The 24,408-nt window shown below is 38.2% G+C and overlaps 2 protein-coding genes across 5 annotated transcripts; both read right to left on the reverse strand.

Moving 5' to 3' along the window:
- Window positions 1-1,670: 1,670 nt before the first annotated feature.
- Window positions 1,671-7,334, reverse strand: LOC105040620 (14-3-3-like protein D). 2 transcript variants are annotated; one of them, XM_010917225.4, is made up of 7 exons: window positions 7,126-7,334; window positions 6,721-7,027; window positions 6,541-6,628; window positions 5,865-5,974; window positions 5,626-5,774; window positions 2,005-2,054; window positions 1,671-1,873 (listed from the first exon to the last, which is right to left on the reverse strand). In XM_010917225.4, exons 1-7 carry the CDS (start codon window positions 7,196-7,198, stop codon window positions 1,871-1,873), a joined length of 780 nt encoding a protein of 259 aa, XP_010915527.1. In that variant the 5' UTR covers window positions 7,199-7,334; the 3' UTR covers window positions 1,671-1,870. The 2 variants fall into 2 exon arrangements, with proteins under 2 accessions (XP_010915527.1, XP_010915526.1); XM_010917224.3 differs by having other exon boundaries at window positions 2,005-2,057.
- A 4,476-nt stretch (window positions 7,335-11,810) lies between these two features.
- On the reverse strand, window positions 11,811-23,002 carry LOC105040619 (putative lipase YDR444W). Of its 3 annotated transcripts, none has more exons than XM_010917220.4 (11): window positions 22,705-23,002; window positions 18,510-18,654; window positions 15,740-15,807; window positions 15,490-15,560; window positions 15,093-15,362; window positions 13,229-13,392; window positions 13,087-13,142; window positions 12,928-12,980; window positions 12,298-12,466; window positions 12,094-12,191; window positions 11,811-12,011 (listed from the first exon to the last, which is right to left on the reverse strand). In XM_010917220.4, exons 1-11 carry the CDS (start codon window positions 22,856-22,858, stop codon window positions 11,907-11,909), a joined length of 1,353 nt encoding a protein of 450 aa, XP_010915522.1. In that variant the 5' UTR covers window positions 22,859-23,002; the 3' UTR covers window positions 11,811-11,906. The 3 variants fall into 3 exon arrangements, with proteins under 3 accessions (XP_010915522.1, XP_010915523.1, XP_019704517.1); XM_010917221.3 differs by having other exon boundaries at window positions 22,613-22,745; XM_019848958.2 differs by lacking the exon at window positions 22,705-23,002 and adding an exon at window positions 22,632-22,693.
- Window positions 23,003-24,408: the final 1,406 nt, after the last annotated feature.

The following is a 24,408-nucleotide window of genomic DNA, read 5'->3' on the forward strand; positions in this document are numbered from 1 at the left end:
GTGCGGAAAAACATAAGAAGGAAAATGGGGGAAAACACGGAAGTTCCTTAAAAAGTGATCACATTGAATGGGCAACAATTTTCTAATATTTCTAGTCTAATCAAAATGAGGATTTAGTAGGATCATCAAAATATCAAAACTTGGGTATCCTGAACAAGATCATGAACACTAGCAACCATCAGGATGGGGATTTCATTTTGATTACCCATTGTGACAGGTATGGGAAATCCTTTTGACGCATCATCAAGATATGATTCTCGCCAACTAATCCTAGGTGAGTTAGTATAGCAATGACAAAACTGCTTTTCAACATTTTTATACTGCAACTCATATGATGGCACTATATGTTTCAAAGCACCAGCAGGACTTAGCTGATTCGGTTCTCATTACTTTGTATGCCCATGCATGTGTTTATGGGAAGAGAGAGACCTTTGGGGGGGTTTTCAACCAGTTCGTATAATTTGTTTACCTGCTTTTTTTCTCTTTTTTTTTTTTTTTTTTTTTTTTTTGCATAATCAGAACCTTATTCAAGTAACAAAGAAAGTATACACGCAGAACAACAGAGATCACCCATGACAGGATGAATACATAAACACGTAAGCAAAACCCCAAATGATGACAGAGAGACAAAAACAGTTACAAGTGGACCAAGATGAGAGCAGCCAACCATCTGCCAAACAGAATTAGAAGAACCAAATACAAAAGGACTCCTATGATAAAGAACCAAACCCAGTTAAAAAAACCAAAAGCATCCGTGGAAGACCGCCAAGAAGGTGGCTGTGTAATTCGTTTTCCTGCTGAGGACAAGGATACAACCTTTAGAACCTTACCACTTCATACAGTGGCTAGGCGGTCCTTTATTGGAGTTGACCATACGAAACCGGTGGACGATGGTAAGGTGGACTGTAGAGCCAAAAATGGTGGGGCGGTAGCGCTGATAAAAGTTTCGTGATATTTTGTTTTGTTGGATGCATTCAAACTTTATATGATTTATCCAATTTATCCAAAAAAAATTATTAAACATTTTTTTTTCAAAATACTAAGATTTCTGAGGTGGCTATCGTACACGAGCACACGATACCAACGCGAGATGCGCTCGCCATCACGGTCTCCATCGTGTGATGGCAAGCGAGTCACTTGGGGAATAAATCCTACTGATTGATTATTGATGCCAATTGCTCAGGAAGTAGTTCATATTTGTAAACAAGTCCTGCGGTAGAAAGACATCAACATCATACCACTTAGAACTCTCTCTCTCTCACATGAGAGTTGCTGTTAAGTAGTGGAAATCGCTGTTTATCATAGCATTCATCCTGATCCACCAAATTAAATTCTACTCTGACAAATAATCATCCACATTTAAAATTTCATACGGATGTGATAGTCATACGTCCATTTTGACGACTAAATTGCTCACTCTCCATGTTCTAACCAAGAACCATATCAGTGAACCCTGTACGAATTTATCGTACTAATTACTCAAACCTCAAACTCATGACAGCCCTAAATTTTTCCACCAAGTTTGCATGCCCACGACAACAATACTGCCTAATCTAAAAATAGCAAAGGATAAAGCTCGTATAAACTAGAAGACCTGAACCTTGACTCATCATTTTAAAGCAGCCAGACCATGATTCTAATCACTATTTCAGACAGTGACACTAACGAGCTGGGATAAAGATGCAACTGATGATTTCCAAACAAATCACAAAACGGATCTCAGTGCAGCAACAGTCACACTAAAATCAACTAAAGAAATAAGAATGAAAAGCTAGAAACTTAGAATTTCTCAGCCACTAGGTAAACCGTGGACACTAATTGCAGCATATCGTCACCCTTATGTCTGGGCAAGGTTCCAGAGCTGTCGGAGTCACTGAAAGAAAGTATTAATAAGAAATTAGAACACTAAACATGGCCAATTTAAACTAGCTTAGACAAAGTTCATAATATTATTCACTTAAATAATAAAATATACTGTCAAATTTAAAAGAGATGATAAACAACCTCTGCGTCCTCAGCTCCACTAGCCTTCCCAGTACCCTCCTTCGCATCTTCTGCTGTAGCCAGAGAATGACACGACTAATCAGGGCAAAGATCTTTACAAAAAATTCCCAACAACAACAATAATAATAACAGCAGCAGCAGCAGCAGCAGCAGCAGCAGCTTAAACAAACTTAAATTCTGGGTTCAAAGACGTAGAAAATCTCAGAAAACGATCAGACTAAAATTCCAGATATAAAAGATGGAGCCTTGCATTTTGTAAAAAGAAATGACTTGCTGCCTCAACCAAACGAACGAAAGAAGAAAGAAAAAGTCACTATAACTACCATGGAGCCTTCCTATTGCTAATTTACTTACCGACCCATACATGCGGCTAGACAGAGTAAATTTGTAGCGGAAATGCTCCACATAAGCCGTGTGATTATGTGGGTTACCTTAGAATGCCTTTATAATGCATACTGGTGGACAGAAGATAGAAACATGCTAAGTTCATATACCACTATGGAATGAAATGGAGGAGAAAGAAATCAGCACATTACCAGGAAAACACATACGCCTCGAGAAAACTTTTGTGTCCCAAAAAAAAAAAAAAAAAAACCCGAAAAAGCAAAGGAAAAAAACTTCTAAAATTTGGCATGCCTTGAACAAAAACCAATCATGGGACCGGATCACAACAATTGCGAAGGCTAAATTAGAAATATGGGAACCCGGAAACTTTCTACAATATCAACAGTCCTTGCCGCTAAAACTTGCATTTTACAACGAAAATTTCTGTAATCACTTGTAGGTAAATATTATCACTCTCCTAAACAAAAATAAGCACATTTGACATGAAAGTCCACCTACAAAAACAAAAATACTCCCCAAAGACATTGTGACATTTACATAATCTTTTGGAATGCTACATTTTTTGAGCGAAAAACATCCATACCGTATACAATCATATTTGATCATAATAGTCAAAGAATAGTCAGAAGAAGCTACCATCTTCCTACTCAATTCAAAAACACAGCTGGAATTTGCGGCGACAACTAACCTGAAAGTGGTTCGTTCAGTTTTGGTCCATTGCAGACACAAGCCAAAGAGGTCTCACAATTTAAAAAGAAGAAAAAATTACAAAAACACCCCCTCAATTAGCTCAATTTCATTTACACCCCTATATTTTAAAGTGTCATCAATATATTCCAATATGGTCCAGCCATTCATTTTATCAATAAACAGTATTAGATCTCTCTCTCAATGGACAAAAATGTCCCTTATTCATGAGTGGACTTGGAGGAGAAAAATAATGAGAAGGAGAAATGGATAATGAGGAAGGGGAGGAGGATCGCCGGTAAGGAATGGATTAAAGGAGAAGGACAAGAAGAAAAAGAGGATGGGGAGGAAAGAGAGAAAGAAGAATGGGTTACCGACGATAAGGGATGGAAGTGAAATGGGCCGCCATGAAGGGGATGGCTTATGGACAATTTGGAGGAAGAGAAGGATAAGGAGGCAAAATGGATAAGGAGGAAGGGAAGGAGGTGAAGGAAGCCACTAGAAAAGAGAAGAAATGAATGAGGAGAAAGGGAAGAGGGAAGAAATTTTTGCCAATGAGAAGGGACGGATGTAGAAGGGGGCCATCTAAAGAGGTAGGACTCATGGGTTAGTTTGGAGAAGAAAAAGAATGAGAAGGAGAAAGAAGATGAGGAAGGAGGAGGGGAGGGGAGAAGGGCTGCCGGCAAGAAATGGGGTGGAGGACAAGGAGGAGAAGAGGATGGGGAGAAAGAAGATGGAGAAGGCAAGAAAGGATGGAGGTGGATGGGAATGATCTATAGACAGCTTGGATGATGAGAATGAGGAGGAGAAATAGATGGGGAGGAAGGGGAGGAGATGAAGGAATGGGTGGAGAAAGGGGAGGAGAAAAAAGAGAAAAAGATGAGAAATGAAGGAGAAGGGAGGAAGAAAGAGGAAGGAGAGGAGGAGAAATGGGTGAGGAGAGGAACAAGGAGGAAGGAGAAAAGGAAGGAGAAGGGAGAAAGAGGGACACCGGCAATGGAGGAGGTAATCAATTGGAGAGGAGGGAGGAGGGAGGAGATGAAGATAAGAATATTTTTGTTATTTTATAAAATTTTATTAACAGAGATAGATAACTGGATTGAATTGGAACATATCGATAACTAAAAAGATCAGTTTGACACTTTTTAAAGTATAGAAGGTGTAAATGAGATTAAGTTAAAGTTGAGAGGGTATTCCTGTAATTTTATCTAAAAAAATAAAAAAAAATACATTATTATGTTTATTTATTGCTTCTCAATTCATGAAGCCACTTTTTCTGATTTTTTTAATTTATGTAACAAGAAAATCAGCCAAAAAATATATAGTATTCACCATGGTTAGCCAAACTACCCCGAATCAGATGGTTCAAGATGTGTCGAACCATACCAACGGCTAACTGGTGCAATTTGAGCATCTCACTTGGAAACTAACGAAAACGGGATGAGGGAAAAAGAAAGAGAGAGAGAGCGAGAGGAGGGGAGAGAAGGAGAGGGACAAACTGGCGATGGCCCACCAAGGCCGTTGAGGCCTCCGGATATCTGTGGTCTGTGAGATGCACGAAGAGAGAGACATAGAGAGAGAGAGGGAAAGGAAGAGAAGAGGAGGAGAAAGCGGTAGAATGGCTGTTTTGGCCTCCAGATGGCCCATCCGCCTCATGGTCGTCGAAGGTTCGAAACAGAGATGTTTCCTTATTTCATTGCATTTTTTTTTTAAATGCGATAAAAAATCTATTGCTAGCTTCACTGTTTATCACATTTTTTTTTAAAAAATGCGATGAAATAGGAGAACATCCCTTCTTCGAACACGCGGCAACTGCAGGATGGATTTCGGCTCTCTGGTGGCCTCCCCACCGCCTTCCCCTCACATCTCTTCTCTCTCTCCCCCCCCTCTTTCTCTGCTCTCATTTCCTCTTGTGGAGGCCCTCAGAGGGCTGAGGCCTCCAATAGCCACTATCGGCATCTCCATCAGCCTCACTTTTCTCTCTTTCTCTCTCTTTTTCTCCCAAGTTCATTCCTTATTTTAATGTCGGTTCAGGACTGGTACGAGGATGTACAGACTCGTACTACCGACCAGCCGACTTGCATGAGATCTGATTCCGAGTCGATCATCTTTGGTGCCCATAGCTTTGTAACTCAAAACTGAATCTCCACCATTCGCTAGCATCACAACTAGCCTAGTTAATTAATTTGTGCATCCAATATAGAATAGATGAAAAATACAAAAAAATTTTAAGGGGAAACATCAAAGCCGGTGTGATCTGAACAATAAAAGAGAAAGGTTTTGGTTGTTTAGACCTCAGAGTCTATTAAAAAAAATCACCAAAATCCTATACAGCTTGCTGGCAACCAACCATTACATTTTTTAAAAATTTAACCAAATAACTTACAAAAGAAAATTTTATCTAGGATAATGAAGGAAAACATAACTATTCTGAAGCTTATGCATAGTTGTTATCCTGAGATGCTACAGCAACAAGCTAACCATAATGTCCCACAACAAGCTAGAATACTAAAATAATGCCCTCATTGTTATCATTGAAAAGCAAAGGACCTGCAGGCACCACAACCCCAACAACAGAATTGCTATTACCTCCATCATCTGGAATGTCAGCAGTCCACAAGGTGAGATTATCCCTCAAAAGTTGCATAATCAATGTGCTGTCTTTATAAGACTCCTCACTTAGTGAATCAAGCTCAGCGATGGCCTCATCAAAAGCTTGCTTGGCAAGGTGGCAGGCTCTGGAAGGCAAGTTGAGGTAACATCAATATGTGGTACTAATAGGATATGTAACATGCATAATATTTCCACTTCGGTTAAGTAACCCATACCTTTCAGGTGAATTCATTATCTCATAATAAAAGACAGAGAAATTCAATGCCAGACCCAGTCGAATTGGATGAGTGGGAGACAGATCTACCTCAGCTGTACGGGTTGCCGTCTGTACAAATTAAGAATCAAAACACAAACAGGTCACTACTTTCTAGTGAAGATTAGTAATTGTTATACAAAACATATGCTGGCATCCATTTATAGAGAAAACATAAGATATATTATTTAAAATTTATAGCAATAGAGGTATATATAGATACCATGCATACACTGGTATATATATATATATATATGTATGTATGTATGTGTATATGTATGCATGTATGTATGTATCTGTGTATATGTATATGTATATGTCTGCGTGTGCGTGTGCGTGTGCGTGCGTGCGTGCGTGCGTGTGTCCCTAAAAGAGTGTCTCTTTTTCTAAAAGTTGTAAATATACTTGTTTGAACACTTGGCCTACTTCGTAACAATTGACACTTAGGCAAGACAAGAAAGGAGAAGAGAGAGACCTCTATCACAGGTAGTCAATACGGGTTTGAAGTTAATTATAATATGATAAAAGACACTACCATCATGCTGTAACATTACGAAAACAGTATGAAAAAATAAAAAGAATAATGATCTGCCAATAATATCTAAATTATCCAAATTGAGAAAATATATATCTTTAACCTCATAGGCCTTGTGGGACTGCTCTGCAGCTTCTCTCTTTTCATTGCCAGCCTTGAACTCAGCCAGGTAACGATAATAGTCTCCCTTCCTGCAGGAAGACCAAAAAACAAAGAACTCGACACTCCAGAACCCCAAAAGATCCCCCAGAATCCCAGCAAAGAATTCTCAGATCTGACTCACATCTTGTAGTAGAACACGGAGGACTCCCCGGCAGAGGACGAAGGGATGAGATGCTCGTCGATCACGGTCATGACGTCCATGCAGATGCTGGAGAGCTCCGACTCCACCTTCTCGCGGTATTCCCGGATCCTCTTCACGTGCTGCTCGTTGCCCTTGGCCTCCTCCTTCTGCTCGATGGAGGAGAGGATCCTCCACGACGCCCTCCTCGCCCCGATCACGTTCTTGTACCCCACGGAGAGCAGGTTCCTCTCCTCCACGGTCATATCCACGTCGAGCTTCGCCACCTTCTTCATCGATTCCACCATCTCTACACCAAAGAAAAGCACCAAAACCCTAATTCCAAGCCCGATTGGGCGATCGAAACCCTAGGGTTTCAAGATCTTGGGAACGGGGACGAAATCCTACCGTCGTATCGCTCGGCCTGCTCGGCGAGCTTGGCGACGTAGACGTAGTTCTCGCGCTCTCTCTGCGACGCCATCGGAGATCCGAACCGACTTTCCCTTCCTCTAGTCCTCCTCCTCTACGCGGCCTTGCCTCTGTTTCCCTTGGCTTCGGGAGATTGACAGCGAAAGGGTCGAGGATCGCAGGAGAACAGGAAAGGGCGAGAGGAACTTATTTACCAAACGCTGCGCCGGCCGCCGCTATTTATAGGATATGACAGCAGCGGCGAGATTTTTTGAGATTGTCTGATAAGCATTTTCGACCGTAGGATCAGAAATTGACAGAAAATATACGGTGTGGAGACAAGCTAGATTTATTTTATATATTTAAGGAAATTAAATAAAAATAGAACTTGCGCGGAGGGGATGCGCCGATGACCTGAGACGTTGGAAATCTTCATTGGTGGGATAATACCCAGCTGGCGTTACGGGATCCCTAAAATTCGGATCTATAAAACCTATTATTTCTAAATATAAATGTTATATTGAGCTCGATTTTTTTTTGGTTAAAATATTTAGCCAGATTTCGATTTGATAAAGGTTTACTTAGGAATAAACCATCAATTACTAGATCTAAGGGATTGGCACTGAGATATGGTATTCCAATCAAGCTGAATAATTATTATAATGTTCATTTATTAACAAGGAAACTAGGACATTATTAAAATGGGTATTCAAGGAGTTATTCGGATTTCTACCCAAAAAAAAAAAAAATAGAGTTATTTGGATTGAGCCTCCCGGCAACTATGTTTGAAAGAGAAGGATCGAATTGAGTTAGTTTATTGTATCATAGAGATAAGATCGCTATAGATCTTGTAAGGAGTGGGTTACAGTGTCAAGACAATGTTATTCACATGCCTTGATTCAAACAAAATTCTTTCAATCTTCTGATTTTTTTTTTCTTTTAACCATTTGTTTCTTTTATAATATTATACATAGTAATTGCATTTAATTCCAACAAGATTAGCATATCATGCTACCATGAGATCGACCAGATCCACATTCTAAATATGAATAGTGCTAATTAAAGTAGAATTTGTGCTGGACCCTAAATATAGATATCAATTTGAGAAGGTTTGTGTATTTCAATTATGAGCATCAATATGGGAGATCCATGCAAAGAATCAAAGCTAATGATTATTTAATATGTCTTAGCATTACAATCTACTATAAAAAAAACTGTGGAAGTATGATAGATTATACATATCAAAATCATGATCAATAGCATTCATAGATACATTCAGCATATACTGCTTTTCTGTGTTGCTATCACATTCAATTCAGACTCTATATTTCCCTCCAATTATTAGTCGGTAGATGCTGCTTAGTGTACAGATTCGGTCTCTCAGCTGCTGTAGTTTCAATTGCCGTGTTATAAGGTTATTTATTTTGGTCTATTCTCTGCAATGCTTTGGATGTCATTTTTCCATCCATGTATTTCAGATGTTTTTGTACCTTCTTTCTTCAGCTGCTACAAGTTTCAAATGCACTTGGTGTTCATTGCATTTCTGGGTCACTGGATTTTTATTGCATAAGTTTCAATATTCTGCCTCACTACGTCCAGGAAAGGCCTCATTGGTGTCTAATGTTTGTATTGCTTCCATGTGCAACTCTCATGATCTTAAGGATGAAGCTGAGAATGTTTGGTTTCTTCGTCCTAGTTGACTATTCTACTGTTATGTTTGAGTTAACCACTGCTGTTAATCCGTGACAGGAAGGTTATTCTTCTATACTACAACTGTTTCTGCTGTTCTTTGTGTTGGTACATCTGCTTATCTAGGGTGTTTTGGTGCTCAGTTCTCAACCTTGTTATTGTTGCTTCCTGGGTTCCCAATTCTTTTTTCTTTTGGTGGTTGTTTCTATTATGTTCTGCATTCTGATGCTTATAACCGTTCTTTCAAAATAAGGGTACAGGTCATCTATGGACTATAACTGTAATGATCTACTATTGCTAGCAGCACAAGAGAGTTTGATGACTTGTTTCAAGGCACTCAATGGCTACTGCTCTTCATCAAGCTCTTCATCAAGCTTCAGTTTGTATTTATCTTACAACATTAGCTTTCACTGTTTTTCCTTCTCTAGAAAATGTATTTTGGGTTTGCTCTTTGTATTATTGTTTTGTCTGGTTCTCTCTCAGTTTATCGTTACTCCTTCCACATATGCTTGGTTCTTCTTTTTGTACTTCAGAGTCTGTACATTGTACACTGTTATTACCATTTTAATTAATAAAGCTTGGCTTCCTCTGTTTTGCCAAAAAAGGAAAAAAAAAATCAAGATAGTTGACCAATCCCAAGAACAACCAAATCTAAATTTAAACTGTTGGGATATACCGGTCGGTCTCTCTCACGCTGACTCACCATCGGATTTGTCTGACCTACGTCCGACTCTACCGACCGCATCGACCGACGACTACCGACACCGTCCGACCGAATATACGTCGGTCGGGCAGACCCTCTCCGTTTCCGACTGGCCGAACCGTGGAGCCCGATATCCGACCTCCGCAACACACCCGACTGACCGTCGGAGGGTCTCTGGATTTTCACCCGACACTCCACAACCAGACGCCGACGTACAGTCGGTCGGCCCCTCCGAACACCGTATGGCTGCTGAGGACCGCCGTCCTGACGAAGGCATGCAGCGTAGCCGCCCTGGGATATTGTCCCACCTAAGATACGGGTCAACCCTAGTGATTTGACAGTCCCATGGCGACTTGACAACTCCACGACGACCCTGACAGCCTCCGACGATTTGACAACTCTCCCATTGTCTGCATCATTAATGACGGCGCCATGCCGTGCCCTACTATAAAACGGGGAAGGCAACAGTGCTGCAGGAGGTCCCTTCGAAACCCTTGGGCTTACTCTACCCTCTCTCTCTCGCTGAGCTCCTTGATTCTTTTCTACTGTTGCCTAGTCTCCTCTCTGATTTGACCGTCGGAGGGTCCACGCCGGAGTCACCTCCGATCAGTGCGGACTTCTTTTGCAGGCGCTCATTCCCGGCGACCAGACGACGAGGGGATTGGCCGCAACATAAACCAACTGATATAGAAGGTTGAACAAATGTGGAAAAAGCTGAGGCATTCCAAGATCAATTGATATTGGGCTGAGATCTGCTGCCGCCTCAAACTTTTAAAGCCCTGGTTTTAGTTATTAAGCAATTAAAACTTTGATTCAAATTTGTAAACAGTGAAACTATTGACTGTTGACCATCACATTGGCCAATATCCTGGAAATAAACTGTTTATTCGAGTAAGATAAAGAGGACCAAGATCTCCCATGCTCAAGTTTGTATCAATAAGTGTTTGACTGAGACCTTGGCCAAGAATAAAACCTTGTGAGCAAGACATCACGGCTAACTTCTTCAGCATGCAGCCTGTGGTGCTCCAGAGAAGAATTAGGGAGGAGAAATAATTCCTTTAGGTTTTTGACATGGTTGTTCACTGCCAGATTTATGCTACAATGAACCGGGATGGGAGCACATAAGGCCATGTAAAGTGTAAACATCAGCAACTTTTGTCCGTGATAACGATGAAAATGAGGTCATGATTGTACTCCAGAAGTGAATTGTCTGGCATGGCAAGGAAAGCTACAAGGCATAATTCAACCATCTGGGGTGAGTTGAGACAGACCTGTAGATTATTGCATGAATTCTGTCCAACGCTCATAATTCAACAGCCTTTTTCAGACAGATCAGTTGCTCCGTCCATGCCCGTCAAGGAGCACAAAAAGTAGTAATTGTTTAAAATCGTTTAAGCCTTCGCATATACCATATAGCAATCATTCATACGTAATATAAACAAATATAAGAATTTTTAAAGGGATTTATTGATTTACGTTTATAGGCTTGATTGGAATAGAATAGCTTTCCCTTGGTCACTCCATGGAAATTTACATATACTTTTATCGTCAAGAACCATAATTGTTTTGTCTGAAAGTGTAGATCTTCAGGCTTGAAATAACCTAACATAGTTTGAGAGTTGTGATCATGCTGTCCAAACTGCACCAGCAGGCATCTTTAAGTGAGGATTTTATCCTGCTGAATCATAACAACATACAAAGGTCAACCCACTGCTGCGTGCAATAATGTATCAAAACAATATCCCAATTAGCAAACACGAATCTAACATCAAACACATCAGAGACGTGCAAAACTTATAAGAGGTATGTATGACACATCAGAAAGGTAGGGAATGGATAGGGTGGTCAGGGATGGACCGCAGACAATCTTCAAATCTTGAGAGAATGCTAACTATCACACAGAATGCCCCCATCAGCAAATTGTATCCAGAGGAAAATTATAGTTCTTATTCTTCATTCCAGCCATCCAAGGTTTCTTCAGCAAAGAATATGCTTTCTAGTACATGCCAACAAACAAAGCTTCAAACACTTGTAACTTGCATTACATTCAACCATGTACTTGCCCAACAAGGGCATTCTCTGGTTTACTAAAATGGTTACCTACTATACGGTCATTATGGTCCCTTTAGTCTTCCATGCAAAGAAAGTGGATGTTTTCAATAGTTATCACATTAAATTATCTAGTTAGAATCAGATCAGCTTAATATATTCCATTTTTTCTGGCACACCAGAAACACATTCAAAAAATAATCATCCTTTCCTACAAAAAGTAATAATTCAGCAAGAAGCAACATGTAGAATATAATATATTATATACATAGTAAATGATTTAATTTCATTAGTTCTGTAGTTATTTTACAATATATTTAAGTAATATAGCTTTGAGTGCCTATAGATTTGCAGCCAAAAATGTATGAGATTCCTGTCGTTTTAAGTTGTCTGCAACATGAGCAATAACGCCAGCCCCTGCACTGTGAAGCCATTCACTCTTAACCTGGATCACCAACAATGTACCAGTCAAGGAGACAAAAACAGGGATATGAGACAAATACTAGCAGCAAAAAGTTCAAACATACATGAATATTGTTATGAGCAAAGAAGGGCCAAAATGCTGAGTGAAAACTGACATCAACTTTCTTCCATCCAACCCTTTGCAAGCCACGTATCATCTCCTCTGTTTTCATTTTCAAAATACCAAATTATGCAGTGGATTGGAAGAACCAAACATAGTTAATTATTACCGAGATGTTGAACTGTTTCCAAGACCAGAGAGAACATGCCTTCCATCATGTCATAATATTCTGCTGTATGTTGTGTGTTTGATGCTGTTTGGGCAGCTTCCTTTGCCCTGGCTGCTTTTGCAGGAAAATGGGGACCCTCAGATGGTACCGGGGGGCAATATTCCACATCTACAACATGCTTATAGCCATCCAAAGACCGGCGTGAGGGCTGCAAATAGGCAATGGGAAACTCAGTAGGCATATTCTCGTCATTTTCAACTTGTATGCTGTCACTCAATGCATAAGCTTCCAAATCATCTTCAAGCAGTATTCTCACTTCTAATATAAGCATTTTCATGCTCACCCAACTAACAGAACTCTAGGATCAGAATGCCTAATGGAATCTAGATATAATTAAACCAGAATATCCTCTGCACCGGCCACTATTATTAATACTGTGTGTTACACCAACGAGCATATGCAGAATGCCACCAGGACAAGATGACTAGGAAAAAAATCCATGAAAAAAAACCAATATGGACATGTCCCTGTCCCTGATCACAAGCTACTTAAAATTCTGCCAAGCTGTTGCCCAATGTGAGTAATTGTCGGTTCATGCAATTTACTTTAACAACCATTGACTGCATTCAAATTTCAAGGTTCTATTAGAACATATGCGCATCACAGTACCTCAACAAGTTCACTTTCTCTCCTTATTGAAGATGTTCGCCAACCCACCATATCTGAATGGAGCTCAAGAAAACTGGACTAGAAGGGAAAGAAAAATGATGCTGTGCACTTCCAATTGTTAAAAGTCTTACATGATAACATTGGACCCTAGAAGGATACGATCAAATGATACATTGGCGTAAAGAGTACGACTCTTAAATGAGGCAAGAGCAGATCTGCAGGATAGAATAAAGTTTATAATATTTCAGGCTAAAATTATGAAAAAGAAATCTAATTGAAACATATGATTGCTTTGACTTACATAAATTTGTTATCTTCATAATCAGATGTCATTCTTAAAAGAAGCGGTGGTTTACTGGGTTTACCATCTGTGAGGAAGAGCTGACGACCAGTTCGGCCAATAAATATGGGAGCTAAAGGCGGAGCAAGTTTTTCCAAAATGGGTACTCCCAGAAGAAATGGAAGCTGAAAAACAAAATAAATTCATTACATATTTTAATCCTATGATCACATTAAGATAATATAATACCATATCTAAGACCAACTTAAATAAGGTCGACAATAAGGAAGAAAGATAATCTAATAGTTCAAGATGGAACACAAAAGCATACATATGAGGGATCTGTGGAAGGTATAACATATAACGACATTCAGAGCAACTGATTTAAGTTGACTAGATATTTTTAATCTTTGGCCTTGCCACAAACATGTAATATATGTAGACAACCATTGACATCACTGAGGTGCAGAAGATGGAGATGGAGGGAAAAAAACCTGTTTGAAAAACTTCCAGAAATCACAGAGCATATAACCATTTAGTCTTCCTTAGCTGAATGAGTTGGGAAAGGAAAGAAGAGTGAAAAGTGATTGTTGGGGGTCCTCTTAAAAGAATCTCAACTTCTTGAAGAGTATAAGAAGAATCCATACAACATAAATATATTTTCATGTGAATGTGTATGTAGAATGGGGGAAGGAGATAAGGGTATTGTACCAAAAAAAAAAGAGGAGACAAGGGTATGACGGCACATTAGAAAGTCAAAACAAAATGCTTTTGTAATGTTTGACCAGCATTCATTAAAAAAATTATCCTTAATAAGATTGGTAATAAATGTAAAAACAAGTTATATTTAAAGTAAAAACAGTGGAAGGTATAAATATCTGTAGCCTAAGATTCTAGAAAATAGCAAACCTGTGACTAGGAAAAAAGTTCCTGGTTTTTGGAATGCATATTCCTAGCAGACAATACATGGTCCATAAAAATAAGGAATACAAAATATAAGATTCAAAATGCCTACCATTTTCTGGCCATGTGTTCCCTTGAGGTTTTCATTTGAAAAGAGCACAACATTACTTGCTGATTGGGTACTATGTTGGTGGTGGTGAGCAACATTCCTGCAACTAACAGTCTTTAAGTAGATGGTTCCATCTATTTTCTTGGTTTTTCTCCAGAATGAGTCAATAGATGGTATAAAAAGCAATCATCACCATGTGCTCTTGACACTTAATTAGGAAAAAATCACAAAATGGATGTGGAGCTTAATTTAGTACCCATGGTGTTTAGTTTGTACTTAGAAATGTAGATGTGGATGGTCAGTTACCACTTCATTTAATATGGAGATTTGACTCAACGGATGTGGAACCTTTTTTGTCTTCTCCCTGAATTTGTATCAGACACCTTGGGAAGAAAATTTCATTTTACTTTTTCAGTTTTCCGTCCCTGTTTTAGGGATCCTTAAGGATATGATAAACTATCATTATCTCCCTATATGCAATATTGACATGATCTTTGATTTGTGTTCCTTAATCTTAAGATTTCCAATATTTAATCCCATTGCAATTTTTAGACAAAGCCCTGTTGACATCTATTCCTCCATGCCAATCTGTTCTGCAACAAAGTTTACTTTGTCCCACATGAAACACATATTCCAAATTAACAATTTAAGCTTTGACCTCATATACACTAATACATACAGAACTTTGAAGCTGAGGAAAGAAAGAAGAAATACTTTACTCATCTGATGGAGCATGACGTGACTGACAAAAGGGGGGAAAAACAAGAGAAGGAAAAAAGAAACAATGAAAGTAAAAGAACATATTCCAATAAAGAATAAATTATATAATGGTAATTGCATATAAAAGATCTTCTTCAACAATCAAAAACAAACCTGTTTTTTCCCTCTAACCCCAAGATGTGGAGTTGCCAAAGTAATAAAGTTAATAGGCTCCAAGCCAGCAATCTTCCCTAAGTTTGAAAAGCATGCTGATTTTTCTGAAGTTATGATACTAGAACTGATAACATTCTCGTGTCGACTCCTGTTCAAGATATCTTGATTATAGAGGATGGTGATAGCATATCTGGTAAACAAACCACCTAGAGAATGTGCCAGGAAAGAGATCTTTTTCAAGCTCTCTGTTTTCTGGACCACATTCAATACCTGCTCGCATAATGCACCATCATCACATCAGTGGTGATACATATTGAAATTCAAAACTGTAAATTATGATCTCATTCCAAAGTAAACACTTCAAGTACCATAAACAGAGAGGTAATTGACAACTTACCTCATCTGCTAATCGCCTTCCAGCTCCATCAACTCCCCTGAGTGTCTTAGTATAGGCATTAGATGAACTTGCTGTAAGGGAGGAAAAAACATAAGAAATGTTGTCAGCTGGAGATCACCTTTGATCAACTGAGCCGGCAAATAATAGAACATTAAAAGAACCAGCATAAATGATATGACAGTAAGAAAGGACAAAAGATTTATAAATGTTTCAGATAATAATAACACCAGAAAAAGTATACATGTCATACCATAGATTAAAAAATTGCTCCCCAATCGTTTTTTCAATTCATCTTCTGCATATATCCAGTCATTAGGACTGTAAAATTCAGCAAAATAATAAGTCCCATGTTCTATGTTCAGAATGTGTTTCACCAATTGATGAGCATGAAATTTAAATTTGATAATCAACTATATAAATCAAAGAACATAGAACCACATGAATTTGACATAACACGAAGCAGAAAGATAATATACCACATCACGAAAAAGAAAGCAAACAGCCATCAATGTGTACTTAAAGACATCTAAGAATAGATACCTCATCATTTGCAAGCACAATCACCAAGTCATATTTCTGGATTTACTAAGCAGATTAAGAGAAATCACTTAAAAGTAGAGAAATATATGGACAAGATGCATGATTCACAAGATTCTGCAAGAAATCCCCTGAACCTCCTTATTTCCATTTGCGCTTTGTGGAAGGGAGGTTTCTCAGTCCATTTACCAACCCATACATTAATAAGCAAAGCATTCACACAGGTTGCTGACATACACCTATAGTAAGATGCAAAACGTTCACAGCAACCCAGCATATAGCACATCATTCAACAACAGAGATCTTGATAAAGAATGGGACGTGTCAAGAAAAGCACAATAAATTTCTCTAAGTCAAAGGACATTTCAGATCAACAGCCTTATCTGGATATGTTAGTAATGCTACTAGTTTTTTTCAGGGTATCATGTCACAATGAATTTCATATTGAAGAGCTTCCTTTCTACAATCAGCTGTCAACAAAATGGGAACCCTCTGCATAGGTTGTCCAGGCCTGGGACCAGCATAACCATAATTATCTGAAAAGGATGATTGAATAAAATGCAAAACTTGACCATCTTAAACTCCATTAAAGAAGCATTTAGCATTTGAAATAAAATAACTAACATGTGTTTTCTTTAATTTTTTTCACAAAATTTGTTTCTAGTTTATTCTTATTATGCTTGTTTGGTCAGGAAGAATTTTGTTATATTAATTTAGATTCTTGATCATTTTTACGTATTTTAAATCAATTCAGTTTTTTGTAAGTTCTATTTTAATTCAATTCTCATTCCCATTCACCAAAGTGTTCTATAATGGATTTGTATTTTTCTCATGCTATGAGCCTTCTTGTGATTTTGTAGTATCATCTCATCATGGAGTCAATCTTACCGATGCTTTTGTCTCATGCCTGGACTCAGAACACATATTTATATTATCAAGTCTTAGTCATTCAAAGAAATGAAGTAAAAGCTCCCTCTGCTAACTTTGAAAGCTCTCCATACATCCACTTTTCATCACCTCTTTATCCAGGCTCCTTAGATGGCCAAATGAAAATCCTATCTTCAATCGACTCATGACATCCAAACAGATTGAATCCATGTCAACTAATTCAACCCATTGAATATGATTGATGTAATGCCTAATAAGATATGGATAGACAGACATTCCGTTAATTCATGAACTGGCTTGTCGATCCAAATGAATCATTCTTCTGGTCTCTGTCTGCCCCTCGCCCTGAAACTGACCCACGGTCCATTACCTTTTTGTACATCCATTTCAATAATACAGAAAAAAAGAAACTATGCTTGATAGGGGAGATCTGGAAAATATCAAGGGATAGGAAGAAGCATCCATCAATAAGGCAAAATATCATACATTTGCAATCTGTTATTTGTATAGTTATTTGAGTCCGGCAGAAAAACCATTATCAAGTGCACTGCAGTACAGCACTTAGTTTAAATTTTTGATCAATGAAGACGAGTAGTAAAAGGAAGACGAGACAAAACATATGTGAGAGAGAGAGAGAAAGAGAGAGCAAGAGGTGGCTATAATGTCATGCAGAATAAGAATGAAAGAATCTTGGAGGTTATTTTATAGTAACAAAGGTATACTAGCAAAATGACTAATATAGGCTCCAAAAACATGCAAATGAGTTATCTTGGTCATTTGATTAACGATACAAGTATATCTCATAAATAAGGCACCAAAAAAATATAACAAGGCTTCTTTGCTTCTTTCAATCATGTGGTTCAGACGATCAACATAACCAAAATAGAAGCAGAATTATCCCATCGACCAAAAGTTACGTTGCAATTATCATTTCTGCAGGAGTTGGATGATTAAACAATGATAAGATTTTCATTTAAAACAAAAAATTTTAAACATCAAATTTGCTCTGACCTAGCCAAGATGTGATGCACATTGAATGTTCAATATTGATAAGTAATACATAATGTACAAATACACTTGAAATTATGTGCATACATTGTGCAAGTAGGTGGGATAAGCAATAACGCAATACACGTATGCTGATCGCATTATCTTTGGTGGATCTTTCCATCACCAAGCTTGTCCATTATTTGAACCTTTAGAAAGCAGCCTAGTTCCAATATCTAGTGTTGGTGGCTAGAGTTTGATAAAAAAGGATGGTAGAAGTGATGAATAGGACATCAATGTAAAACACCAGCATTGAAGACCTAAACATCAAACAATCAGACATTTATGTAAAAAAAGGGGCATTGAAGCCCTAAACATAAGTGTCAAGTATCAAGCACGACAGCAGTTACGTTCAATCTGGCTATAGCATTGAGAATTTATTCAAATATAACAGCTAGTGTGCAAAAATTCATTCCTCATTGCCAATAATGCACTCTAAAGGACGAGACTCAGAACATTACCAACACTGTGAAGTATATAATGCCATAATTCCCATGTGCATTCACATATTCTCTTTGACATTGCCACATATGTGTTTACGAGCTTACCTAGCCAAGATACCATGAACAAGAACAAGAAGATGATCTGGTCCATTTTTTAACTTGGAGATGTCCTTGGATGCTTTGACACTTCCCCTGCTGGTGCTCATTATATGAAATCTAAAATTTAACTCACTCCTGCTTGAGTCCAGTCCTGCACAGACAGAATCAATTACACCATGAGAACCAGCTATGCATGCAAGCAAACTAAGGATCCTACACAGCAGCATTTGGTATATACAAATATGTCCTTGAAGAAGCAAAAAAGAATAAATCTAAAAATAATAACATTTTTATAATGATAATAGGAATAAGAGAGTTCCACAAAGAACAAAGATGTAAGAAACAGAAGCAAAAAGTGAAAGACTCGGCACCCTTAATCTAGCCTCCTTCAGGGTATCCTAGCTTGACTAGGAATTATATTTTAGGATGGAATAGGATCCAAAGAAAGGCATTTTCTTTCCTTTCCTAATTTTTCCTCATAAAATGGCTGACCATACCTTTCTTTTCTTCCAATTCTTGGGAAGAAGAGCTAGCCAACAGAAGAACTATATCTATTTTCTTTATTTTAGACCTCTTTTACAGGAATAAGTGGCTGATCATGCTAATATAGGAAAATCCAATGTATAAAAAGTGGATGGCAGGCACATAGCAGTCGAAGGTTTCATGGTAGATAGCGCAGGCACAATAAACCTGATGCAGGCTGCTAAAACATATGTATACTTTTTCTTACAAAACATGATAAATCAATATGTTACATCAACTTCAAGCAAAGACTAACAAAAAAAAAAAAACAAAGACAATGCTATAAAAACATCATCCACATAACACCATAAAATGATGTCAATATCCATATCATAATATCATCATCCACCAAACAAAATAATATTAGGGTACCAGATCACATAACATCAACCATAAAAGAAAGATGTCCATAATCACATAGCATAATCTACCAAACAACATATCATCATCAATAGATATGACTCTCTAGAATCTAGAGAAGAAATCTCAAATGACAAATTGATAATTGTTCATTCCAATAATCATTTGCATTGCGCATTTAGGACACCTTCCTCCTTCCTTCTCTCTGGCTCTTGTTCTATCCATTTGGCTAGGGCATAAATGAAGTAGACTGGCCCTTGTTTTTAATAAACCATTGGATTTGTTCGTTTGATGCATAACTGTCAGACCAGTCCCATTGGTGCCAATGCAGCTTGCCATGGAATAATGCGGCCACCTTAAGCCCATAATGTAGCAGTTGTTATAGCAGGTTTTCACGATATATTGGGTTCGTTATATCCAAACATCATATGCTGCTGCAATGAAGCTTAACATAACATTTCCTGCTGAAACTGCTAAGGCGGCTACTATAGCACCAGTTTCTGTAATGAAGCTTAACATAGCAGCTCATGCCAAAACCACTAAGGCAGCTACTACAGCACCAGTTCTTTGAAATGATGGTCTGAAAATCTAGAATTCAACCGCTCTAAAAAAGTTTGAAAGAGATTCTCACAAAAGGCTTCCAACTCAAAAATTAGTGGCTGATGATATGTGTTAGAAAGATAGGAGATATCACCACTTCAAGTAACTGAACTACAAGTTATTTTATTTTCTTTTGTTTTGTAGCAGCTCCTCGTTAAATAAAGAAGTCTTCTAGTAACCATCATCAACAGTCTCAAGCATAGTAGTCTTCATTTCATTAGTTGTAATTCTGATAAAGAACAGAAAAAAGTGATTCTTTTCTTTCCTCTTCATCATGCAATCCCATGGGATGAGTGTGCATATTTTCAATGCTAAATGTGATACCTAGGCTCATGGTGATGAAATGCTCCAGGATACCATCCTTATTGTTCTTCTCCAAAGTCCCTTTTAATTGATAACCATTCTTTTCTTCTCTCTCCTTGTTGTATACAGGTTGAAGCCTCCAATTTCCAGATATTTCATCAAATCACAATTGAATTTTGAATTCCTCACATTATACTACATGCAATCCCACCTTGGTCAGTCATACAAACTTCTGATGAAAAATTAGCCTGCCTTAATCTTTTCTATCAGAACTCCAAATCCATCTTTTCTTCCATTACAGGCCTTGAAACATTGTCAATTTGCAATCCAAACACAAAGAAGTTTATACAAAACTTATTTCACATATCAATTTCTCTTAGGATCCCAATCTTGGTAGTAAATTTTGCCAAATTTTCAAATCTGAACCATGAATAACAGCAACCCTTATTTCAGCTCAAATTACCATAAGCTCCCAAAGACCCAGTGGGTCATCTTCCCCAAGCTATCCAACATCAAAATGCTCACAAATTCATATATTAGTCATAGATACATCAAAAGCCTACAAACCTTCCCATAGTTCAACCTAAAAGGACATGTTCTTGCTGGGTGATACATAATTAATTATAGAATAGCCATCCACCCAGGAATAGTTTAACATAATGTTTAATTCATGGTAAAACAAGTACTGAAAAAAGTGAAGACATCAATTTCTAAACAAATAGGTAGTTTGGTGGCCAGGAACTTGCAGACCAATTTCCTCATCTGTTTTGACCTTGCAATAAAAAGTCAACTATGGCTGAATCCCACAGAATGAAATACAGTAACGAAGTTTTAGATTTGGATGATTCTTCATGGACATGAAGGCTGACCATGTGATTTTATATGTAAAATTGGAGTGTGAAGGAGAACTTAAGCATTTGGTGGTTGGAGCACAGTCACACATTCATTACAAGTCCCTCCATAACTTTTATCACTGCCGGGGTAATGAAGTCATCTATTCATATTACCTAGGTGTTCTATGTTTAAGACATTGATGGAGGTTAAGGCATGAGGATGCAAAAGCTTCCAAGGAAGCATGTTTCACACAAGATAAAAATATAACTCACATCCTAATTCACTGTATTTTCCTGGAGAATTTGAATATGTCATTTGAAATCAGGGTGCTTGAGACCAATCCTGAATCGTATACAAAGGTGGGAAAGATTCTGGAGGGTCCATGTTTTAGAAACAGAGGGGGACTCCTACCAAGGGTGTTGCACCTGCCCTACAGCCACACTTGCACCCACTTGCTGAAGTTTAAAATAATTTTTCATTTGATTTATTTAAGCAGTATCAATCAAAGTTTGGTGGTAACAATAATAGTTATTGTCCACTGTTTTTTCAATATTTATATCAAGAATTTCCTCTTGAAATGTAATAAAAGAATGAGCAAAAACTTCTGAAATTGTCCTGCACATATGATTCCTTGGCAGCTAGCTCTGCGCCCTGCTTCCCTCTTTCGGTAGCTGCTTCGAATTCAGGTAACTAAGGTTCAAAATTGAGGTCAAACATGAATAACAGAAGTCAATCCAACATGTTTTGTGGATCTTTAAGATGAAGATAAACAAAAGCTTTGAAGATCAGATAAGGCCCGGGACTGCAATACCTTATTGTCAACTGGCTCTAGCACATGGCATAATCCTATCATGCATTCTTTTTTACATATATATATATATAATCATGCACTCTTTTTCAAATATGGAACTAAATCATTTCAAATGCTATGGTCTGACCACATTCTGGATTGAAATCAGAAGATTACGAGTAACTTAGGTGTTAGAGCCTGTACAAAGCCTATGGCCCAAAGAATTAACAATACACAGATGCCAAGACCTGGCGCATAGATTTTGATTTTGCTAGAATTAACGATGATTATGGGGAATGGTCCTGCGCATTGGAATTTTGTATCAATTCTTCTAAGTTTGTTCTCTCTTTGTTCTGCTTTTCATCACTTGCGAAGATTGTTAAAAAGACTCAACATTGCAAAAAATGAATCACCATCAAAGCATTCGGTCAATTCTTTTCCCAAGGTCAGAGAAGATCAAAGAAAGACACAAACCCCAGGCCCAATCACAAATATACCCGCAGGATATGAAAATCACCGACCTCCGCACGACATAAAAAATCATAAGAACTCAACGATCCATCTTTTCCAGTTTAAAAAATTCAAGAAAATCAAGATTGTTACGAGATTTTCAAACGTCCAATCAACAAAAACTAATCCAAGACCGCAAACTTCATCATCCAGAACAACGAATCAAGAAAAGGGAAAAAAATAGAATTACCCACGATTTGAGGCCCTACCGATCCATTTCCACAAGCAATCAAGAAAAGGGAAATGAAGCAAGAAAAGAAAGGGGAGCGAGAGAAACAGAACCTGGGAAATTACTGGAAGAAAGAGGAGCCCCGAAGAGACCGGAGGACGGGCCGAGCAAGGAGGACGCGTGTCCACCACTCCTGAACTTGATCCGAGGCGAGCCGCCGCAATAGCTACCCCCATAGACAGCTAGTGATGAAAGCGGGCACGCCATCCGATCTTCTCCTGCACCTTTATTTATACAAAAAGAATAGCTACAGCGATCTTTTGTTTCTTTTTCCCCCTTTCGTAACCTTTTCGTCTCTTTCGGATCTTCGGTTTCTCGTTATGACATCACCGCGCGCGTCGCCGTCGCTATCGCCTCGCCTCTGCCCACTTCCTCCTATCTCTGAGCACTAGCGAAAGTGATGATAACGACGACGTTCGAGCCTTTCGAGAGAGCACTCTTGTGCTCTTATTTCCTGCCCCTCCGTGGTTGGTCTCTTTTTGTGTTGCGGGAACGCCAACCTTCACCGTCTCTTGCAGGAATTTGCTTCGCCTCATCATCCATACTTTTACTGTACTGAAATGGCTTTAAATTGTAGTTTCTTGTCCTACAAAAATTATTCTTGCTACCCGATGATGAGCGGGCACGGACATGGTATGTTAGCGCACAGAACATGTGAAACATGTGTGCTCATGTTATTATTGTTGTTATTATTATTATTATTTGACGATGATGGGGAAGGTCGAGATACTTAAATGGGCAACGGATACTTGTCAACTAATTTGATTGTGTGCCAGAAGCTATGAAATATTTGAAGAGGAGGGAGACAGAAAGTCAAGACATCACCTACTGGTTTACGGTCTATTTAAGATATCAAGGTGCTGCGGTTTTGGTTCACCGAAAGCTTTATAAAAGTTCTTGCATGCTACACAATCTTGTATGCATTGCGAGCCATGATATCATTAAAAATTTTGCAAGCAATTTTGATTCTGGCATGTTGAAGCGGCTCGAGTAAAGACAGAACGTACAACCGAGTGGTTAAGCGCTTGAGATCTTCTGCACATAAGTGCGCATGGGTTCGCATAATTTTTCACATCATATTATCTGTCCAGAGTTCCCAAAATATTATTTGTCCAGAGTGTCTCCAGTAACAGGAGTGAATAAAAAATAAATAAATAAATAAACATTATCTTTCATTTGCCTCACAAAAGCTGGGATTTCAAGAGAGATTAATATTGAGTACTCCGTTTTATTAGAAATAAATAAAATATTTTAAAAAAATAAAATAAACAGGAAGAGGGGCTTTATTGCCATCACTGTGTCGTAACAGTAATCGTATGATAAAATACAACCCAATAGAACTTGTGAAGCTTGGCGTAATTAGTATACCTATCACCTTCATGAAATCAAATCAAAGGAATTTTCTCTACGAACCCTGCCATGATAAAAGGTAGTGATACGTCAACTATACCATGTGGAGACAAGCGATGCTCTAAGTCCATACGTCTCTTTGTTCCACTTTCAAGATCGGCGCAACCTGCTTGCAGGGCTCAAATTAAAAGCTCTCTCCACGAGACCATGAAAGCATAAGCAATCCTCCAAACTACTACAACGATCAAAATTTTATGGATAAATTATATTTTTAATGTCTGAACTGCATCATATTTTTTTATAAAATTATAATTTTTGATCTTTAATTTTTTTGAATCATCTTGATGTTGTCCTTCAATCAGTTTTTAATGACTTTTTCTCTAATCAATTTAGTTGTTTCTCGCTGA

Source organism: Elaeis guineensis, chromosome 3 (genome assembly GCF_000442705.2).
Source record: "Elaeis guineensis isolate ETL-2024a chromosome 3, EG11, whole genome shotgun sequence".
Taxonomy (NCBI): domain Eukaryota; kingdom Viridiplantae; phylum Streptophyta; class Magnoliopsida; order Arecales; family Arecaceae; genus Elaeis; species Elaeis guineensis.